Source organism: Nannochloropsis gaditana (assembly GCF_000240725.1).
Source record: "Nannochloropsis gaditana CCMP526 unplaced genomic scaffold scaffold567, whole genome shotgun sequence".
NCBI classification, from domain to species: domain Eukaryota; class Eustigmatophyceae; order Eustigmatales; family Monodopsidaceae; genus Microchloropsis; species Microchloropsis gaditana.
Genome location: NW_005803386.1, coordinates 1 through 7,858, shown reverse-complemented (window position 1 = coordinate 7,858; position 7,858 = coordinate 1). Strand labels below are relative to the sequence as shown.

Sequence of the window (7,858 nt, the reverse complement as noted above, 5' to 3'; positions counted from 1 at the left end):
AAGAAGAAGCGATGACATTGTCGTGATGAATGTCTCGCTTCGGGGAGCTCTCGACCACAGTGGAGCTGGGCTTGGGCCCCTTCGCCTCCAAGGGCAAGGAGGGCGTCCTCACCTTCTGCCAACGTCTCGTCGACCGTTACATCGGTGAGCGCGCCCGCCGCCCACCCAGGACTTGGATGAGCCTAGGGACGCGCTCGGCTCCTCGTACTGACGCCTGTCCCTGTTTCCCCTTCCAGGCCCCGAGAGCGAAGCCTACCCCCGCGGCACTCCCGAGGGCCGACGCATCCGCGAGCAACTGGCGCTCCTCTTCTCCCTCCTTCCCCCCACTGCGCAGCCCACAGCCCTCATCAACGAGCTGCTAGCCTCCCTTCCTCCGCCCAGTGGCACGTCCCGCATCTTCCAAGTCGAAAGCCTGGGGTAGGTGTCCCTAGAGAGGAGCTGGAGGGGCCGGGGGGCGTGGAGTGGGGGAGGGGGTCGAGGGCGGGGCTCTCTCTTCGTGGTCACCTCCAAGACAAAGTGTCATCCATCCTCTTCCTCTCTCGCTCCTTCCCTGTCTTCCTTCCCTGTCGCAGCGCGGGCCAGAGCAAGGTCCTGATGGATCAGACCGTCCGTGGGATGGGCCAAGACCCCTTGATGCTCCTCCCCGCCCGCAACATGGTGCCTTTCGCGGTGGGGGACTCGACCAAAGAGGCGAGGGGCGAGCAAGGGCTCTACTACAGGGTCCCAGGCCTCCAGTCGGTCCTAGAGGGCGCCTACTACGGGAAGGGCAGCGGGGACGGCGCGGATCCTGGAGACGGAGCCTCTCCAGGGGAGCACGTCGAGGGCGCAAACGTCGCGCCTTTCCCCTCCTCCGCCATCCCCATCTCCCCCTTCGGGCCCATCGCGGCTCGGCCCATCATGAAAGAGCGCAGTCTGGATCTGAATACCTACCTGCTCTTCGCCCTTGCCGGGGCCGTGGGCTGTGCGGGCACCCACTCCCTTGTCGTCCCCATCGGTGAGGGCCTCGCTCGTCTCTTGCGCGCCTCGCCCTCGTCCCCCAGCCCGTCCTCCGCCCTGTGACTGATCCTCCCTCTTCCTTCTTTCCTCTCCCATCCTAGACGTTGTCAAAACCAGGGCTCAGACCAGCGGGGGCGGGACCTCCATCCTGGAGGGCGTGCAGACCCTGGCCCGCGAGGAGGGCCTGGCTGGACTCACGCGCGGGATCGAGCCCACGCTCCTGGGGTATTTGTTCTACGGCGTGACGGTCTACCCTGGCTACGAGTTCTTCAAGCGGGCCCTGAATAGCGCGGGTGAGGATAGGAGTGGGCTTGAGCAAGGCAGATGTGTTTTCGGGTGGGAGGGTCCTGGAGGCGGTAGGAAGCGTTCAGCGATTCTCTGAATGCTGACCTCTCTCCTTCCCTCCCCCTTTCAGTGGGCCCAGCGGCCGCCACGCAGTTCCACGCTCCTCTTGTCATCCTCGCGGGCGCTTTGGCCACCGTCATCGCCTGTCTAGGTAACGTGTCGCGCGCCGTAGCCAGCCTCTTCTTTTATTACCCCCTGCTCCCTGCGTGCTTCCGATGTTCCTCTCTTTGCTTTGCCCGTGCATCTCTCTCCACTGCCTGGCCCAGCTCTCAACCTTTCCGTCATTCATTTCGCAGGGGTCTGTCCCGCCGAGGCGCTGCGCATTCGGATGGTGGCCAACGCCGAGTCCTTCCAGGACACGCTCACAGGCGCCGTGGAACAGGAGGGGGGAATTCCCTCCCTGTGGGACGGCTTTCCGCCCCTGCTCGTCCGACAGGTAAACCTGAACCATGCTGCGCCCATACCTACGTGATATTATTCTTCTGTGACTTTTTTATCATCGTCGTCGTCACTGCCCCTACACTCGGGTGTCTTGGCTTTTTCTCTGCCACAGGTGCTGTTCGGCATGATGAAATTTCTGGTCTTCGACTCCGTCGGGATAGCCATCTTCACGGCGGCGCCCTTCCTTCGCGAAAGCGTGGCTTCCTCACTGGCCGTGTCCCTCTTTAGCGGGGCCGTGGCCGGAGTTGCCTCCGCCATCGTCTCTCAACCAGGTAGGGTGGAAAAAGAGGGGGAAGGCGATGTCTTGGATGAGATGAAAGTGGGAGCACCGTACACAAAATCTTCAGTATGGATGACGTTGGGATGAATTCTAGGTGCGGCTCTCGAATATGCATGCGAATATCCGTAAGCCTCCCCAGTCCCATCATTTATATGTCGGTCAAGCCCTTCTAAGCCAGTACCCGGCAAGGCGCGCGGGAAGAGATTTCCCTCCTCTCTCTCTTGGCTGATCCCTTTTCTCACCCGCCTTCCGCTCTCCCTTTCTCAGCCGACACCATCCTCTCGAGAATGAATGCCGAGGCCCGGCCCAGTGTGATGGAAGCCGTCTCCTCCATCCTCGCAGAGAGGGGCGTCCAGGGCTTGTTTGTGGGGCTGGGCACTCGTTGCCTGTGGTCGGGGAGCATCATCAGCGGGCAATTCTTGCTTTATGATGTGTTCCGTAACCTTTTGCACGTGACAAGCGAGGACCTGGCGCAATACATGGATGTTATCGGCTCTTTCAGCAATTGAGGGAGGGGAATGAGAAGTCGGGAAGTAGAAATGGAAGGTGAACCTTCGCCATCGGAAAGGAGCGAGAGCAGGATCTTGTATACATAAGAAAGCGGTCAGAAATATGGCGTTCACGAAAAGAACAATCGAAAGTCTGCATGGTGTCTTGTACATCGCTTCGCAACTGCGAGCTGCGCGCATCATATTTCATCTTTTGTCTACCCTCGTTCGAACTCGATTGGCAAGGTATGAGTGGTTACCTTCTTTCTTTTAAATAACCAGGAGAAGACCTCCGTGCAGATGCTTAGGCAGGACACCGAGACCACAAGGCAAGCCACATCCCTTTGCCGTAGGATATCTCAAGACAGGGTATGTTGAGGCGGACGCTGAAAGCGAGGAGGGGCGCGTCTTCGAGAGGTAAAAGTTTTCACCCTGACCCCTTCAACACGCAGAGATTGATCATAATGAACAAGTTTGAATCACCTTTGAGAACGAACAATTACTTCAATACCGCTGCCTTCTCTCGCCCGCAGAGGACGCTCTTCTTAAGTTTTCCTTGCCCTCCGTCACATTTATGAAGCTCAAGCCTCAAGTCGATCCATGCGAGTCTTGCTCCACATTCTCCCACGACCACAAGAATGTGCCTACCGCATACTGAGAGTACCGTCTCATGCATAGCTGTCCATTGAAGACTGGCTAGAGCCAACCTGAGCATGAAAAGGAACGGCAAAAGATAGATTGTGAGGCACACCCATACGAAGGCGCTTTCCCAGGGCCTGGCCGCCTCAGCCAGGCATACACGTACATGGAGGTACTGCCTCCACATGAGAAGGAAGATGGAGAAGACACCGAAAATGACAGCAAGGAAGAAGGCAAACGTGGCGGTGGCCTGTCCCGCGCTCTTCTCGCTGGCGGTGACGGCGTCTCGGCTGTAGTCGTGGGGGAGAACGGGAAGGAGGCGGTGGCACCAGCGACGCAGCAGTGTGGGTGATGAAATGATCGAGAATGAGCAGAGCAGGGCAAAGACTATCGTACAAGGTTGTTAAAATGGCATCCATCATTCCAGAACCCTGACTTGTCCTTTACCTGTGCGCCTCGAAGATGGTGAAGAGCATGAGCTCAATCTGTGAGAACATGGCAGTGCAACCAAGCAGCACGCCTGTCGCGACGGGAGTTTGGACTCTGCGGACGAGAGAATGAAAAAATGAGCTCTTGGTGTAGCTATCTTAATAATGTAGCTTCGCAAGGTCTGTCCAGTTATTGCCGTCCTCTTGTGGTATCACCCCCGACGACGTTGTCTCCCCTATCCTGTTGCGGATCCCCGTTCCTACCTGTTGAATACCAATGTGCCACCGATCAGAATAGCCAGCAAAACCAGCATAGACCAGATCGCAGCGAAGGCGGTGGGTTGTGTGGCGACAGGGGTTTCGCTTTTGGAAAGCCGCGAGGCAAGAACGAGGGCGGCGATAACGTACTACAGAATATAAAGTCACGGAAAGGTTTTGCATTATGATCAGACCCCGTCAACCTCTTCAAACAGCAAGAGACAAGGATTTCCCGTACAATTGTAATTATGACGTCCTATCATGCGAGACGTCCCCATTTGCTTGCATAAAGACCTACCGCCACGGAGACTGCCATGCATGTGTACCAGGTAAGCTTTAGGAGGCGCCCTTTATCATCGAAGATGCTCATGCTTGATGTCGCGAACCCGAAAAAGTCAGTCGGGACGAGTTTATCTACTGTGACGAAAGGTGATAAAGAGATTGGTGTGAGTGCCACACAATTCCTTTTTCGCACATCAGTGCTGCGCATTTGTCAGAGAACACCACGCTTGGGTAGTATGATTAATAGAAATAGGTGACCCGAGGACAAAGAAATCACGGTACTGTCAGGAAGAAGAAGCGATGACATTGTCGTGATGATCATGCGTAAAATAAACATGGAATGTTCCCTGTATGGCCTTAAAGGAGAAGCAGGTAAGTGTGCTAACGCGCCATGGGCCCGAGGCCTCTCATTCGAATGCCACCTTCGGAAGTGGACTCTGTTTGAGGCACATTTAAAGTAACACCTCCCTTGGTAGCACTGAGTCAGGCCAAACGCTCCAATTTCTCCACGCCAATAGCAGACCGATTGCCGATGCACCCGATGGACTCTTGATGGTGCCAAATTTCAGGCAAGCAAAGCGACCGCGGGCGAAGAAGGGCGAAGGCGACACTTTCTTTACAGCCCCCGCCAAAAATGTTGGTCAAATCGGACCACAGACACACATCCTCGTGTCGTGCAGACATAAAGATAATGTTGTGGAGTTCAATGCCATCGATCGAAAATATGCCCCCAAGGATTTTAGGGCTGGGAGACGATTTTTTGTTAACTTTCACTTTTTCAAGTGCAACTTGTTCTTTGTTGGCGCCATAAGTCCTTACGTCTCGAATGACACCTAATTTCCGTGATGGATCCCATGCATCCAACCTACCAACTCCACAGCGGCAAATAAGCCCGTTTTAAACACACAGTTTGAAAGGAGCATGGCAACTTACCATGCCCTCGTAGTGCTGGCCTCTGCCTGCATGCTCATCTTCCTGGGTACCACCACAGAGGCCACAAGCACAACACATCCCTACGCATCGTTCATTCATCTGGCCAGCGTGGGGGCGTGGTTCGGCATCTCGTTCTGGGTCACTTTCGTGGCGGGCGTCCTTCTTTTCAAATACCTGCCCCGTCATCAATTCGGAAGCGTGCAAGGGAAAATTTTCCCCTACTACTTCGCTCTCTCCCTTGTCCTCACCTCCCTGGCGCTGGCATCCTGGGTGCACCTGGAGGGAGGCCTCGACTTACTCGCCGCCATCAAGAGCGGCAACGAGGACGGCAAGGTCGTTGCTTGTCTGGGCGGGGCTGCTCTGCTCTCTGCATTGCAGCTTCTCGTGCTGGGACCATGCGTGACCAAGGCCATGGAGGCCCGCAACAAAAAAGAGAAGGTAGGCGCCTTTAGTGACACCGTGATTGTACAATCTCTCTGTCCACTCACTTGCTCCTTACACATTTCATACCGCCGCCTTCTCTCAGGAGGAAGGCTTCGCAGACACCACAAGCAAGGTGGGCCGGAGCCCTGAGCTGCTACAGCTGGGGGCGGCGTTCGCGCGCATGCACGGCCTTTCATCCACCGCGAATCTCCTAGTTTTTCTGGGAGCACTTTTTCAGCTCTACGTCTTGTCTGCCAAGCATGTCACGTTTGCGACGATGGCGCCAACGGTCGCGAAAGCCACCTTTTGGCCGTGGTCATAGAGGAGGTTGTCACGAGAAGTCATGAGAAGGGCATGCAAGGTGTCTCTTCGGTGCCAGGACATCAAATGAACTTGCGCAGTCCAAGATGTCAAGGTCGAGAGTTGTGTGTATGTTGGGATGTTTGTGTGTGGTTGTTGTCAATCGCTCTGACGTTCATAACATTGAAGTCCGAGCGCGTATTCAAGAAAGAGATTCATTGTAAAGGAATTTAGATCAAGAGCTCACGACTCATGTCCTGTTTCTTTGGAAATCATTGCTTTCTATTGCATGGGTACATTATGACGCGCGGTAGGCAAGCGCCTGAGGAATTTAGTGCCTGTATGTAGGCACCTGAAATTGTGATGAAAATGCCCCGCCTTCGGGGCAATTTGAAGTTTTAGTCCGCAGTCCATCCCGGGCCCCTCCTGTCCTCAAATATAGCTCATTCCTGCTTCACCCATCCCGTGTGGAAACGCGCCCCGTGCTATCTTGACTGCAAGCGGTTGCCCTGCTCGACTAGACTTGCTTTTTTTTTCCTGTGTTTTTGGCCTACATCTCGAACACCGCGTTCTCACCGTTTTGCGGTTACCTGATTCCCTTTCACAACCCAACAGGATTCCATGCGCCCGGGGGGCCATATGAAAAGGCAGGAAAGTCCTAACAACCGTACATAGGAGGGAAAATCTGGGCCAACATATTAATGGTCACGCCGGTTGGTCAATTTTCTGACCGATGGAAGCTGTTTTTGTACCGGCTGAAACACTTCACCCCCGTGGCGTGGACGCTGGCCCTCACCTGTGTCCTCTTCGGCCTCTGCCTTCTCGACACGACGCTGGAAGGTGAGCCGCTCCTCGTCCTCCTTATCTTGGGGCTATCGCTAGCTTTGTACAGTGCTGCCGCCTTGGGGTATTTGATCGTGTCGGCGGACACCAAAGCCGAGGAATGGGGCCACGGGTTGACGGAGCCCGAGCTCGATCTTCTCTACGACGCTCCCCGCCTGCCCCTGGAGCAGGTGGCGGACATCCTCGGCACTGACACTGTGACGGGCCTCACGCAACGGCACGCCTTGGCCAGGGAGGCAGAGTTGGCGTTAGTGTCTCGACGGAGGTCGTCGTCCGCGCACTCGGGGACGCACTCCCTGCTCCTCGCCCTGCACGAGGAGGCCTGGGGCCCCTCATCCTGGTGCACGGCCACCCTCTTAGCCCTCGCTATCGTCCAGACCATCATGCTGCCTCCCGCCTCCCCGATGCTGCCACTGGCTCTGGCCCTCATCCTCCTCCTCCTCGTCCTCTCCGTCCTTCGGCGATGGCGCGCGCTCTGGTGCCTGCGCATGTGCACCCGGGGGGCCGCGGGGGGCTTGCCCGCTTTGGGCCCCGTCTCGGTCGTCCGGGACGGGGAGGTGATGGAGCTGCCCGCGGAGAGGGTGGTGGTAGGCGACCTCCTCCTCCTCACCCCGGGGCAGGAGCTCTGCGCGGACGTGCGGCTGGTGGAGGCTGAGGCGGGCCCGTCGCGGCGCATCAAGTTGGAGATGGACGAGTCGGACCTAGATCGGGTGCGGGGGAGGCTGGCAGCCTTGGGGGTGAGCGAGGAGGCGCGGGGGCAGGGGAGGATGGAGGTCCTGTGCGGTGTGCGCATTGGGGGAGGCGGGGAGGAGGGAGGAGGAGGGGGAGCGCATCGAAGGGAGGGGGAAGGAGAGGAAGGCGCGCGGGAGCCGGAGGACCGTGAGGAGAAGCGCCCGCCCCCCGAGAGGGGCTGGTCGCAGACACTCAGGGCTCAGCGGCCGCCTTCGACGGCCCTCCAACCCCACGTTTCCTTCTCCCAGGCCACCTTCTCCATGGCGACCGCCCCCCCCCTCGCCAACACGGGCGGCGCGAAGGGCGGGCGGGATCCTGGCAGCCCCTCCAAGCTGGACGCGCTGGCCGGGACGGAGCAGGGGCCGGTCCAGCACCGGCGCCGCACCTACATGGCCCTGGCGGGCTCCGTGGTCACCCAGGGCCGGGGCCGCGGCCTCGTCGTCTCCCTCCCTCCCCACACGGAGAGGGGC

General features: G+C 57.8%; 2 protein-coding genes across 2 annotated transcripts; one reads left to right on the top strand and one right to left on the bottom strand.

The window, feature by feature from the left end:
• Positions 1-2,728: 2,728 nt before the first annotated feature.
• Positions 2,729-4,296, bottom strand: NGA_0208701 (uncharacterized protein). The gene is made up of 5 exons (XM_005854260.1): positions 4,174-4,296; positions 3,882-4,024; positions 3,637-3,732; positions 3,356-3,479; positions 2,729-3,257 (listed from the first exon to the last, which is right to left on the bottom strand). The coding sequence occupies exons 1-5, from the start codon at positions 4,243-4,245 to the stop codon at positions 3,219-3,221; spliced, it is 474 nt and encodes a 157-aa protein (XP_005854322.1). The 5' UTR covers positions 4,246-4,296; the 3' UTR covers positions 2,729-3,218.
• Positions 4,297-5,027: 731 nt separating this feature from the next.
• NGA_0208801 (uncharacterized protein) lies at positions 5,028-5,866 on the top strand. The gene is made up of 2 exons (XM_005854261.1): positions 5,028-5,528; positions 5,617-5,866. The coding sequence occupies exons 1-2, from the start codon at positions 5,079-5,081 to the stop codon at positions 5,833-5,835; spliced, it is 669 nt and encodes a 222-aa protein (XP_005854323.1). The 5' UTR covers positions 5,028-5,078; the 3' UTR covers positions 5,836-5,866.
• Positions 5,867-7,858: the final 1,992 nt, after the last annotated feature.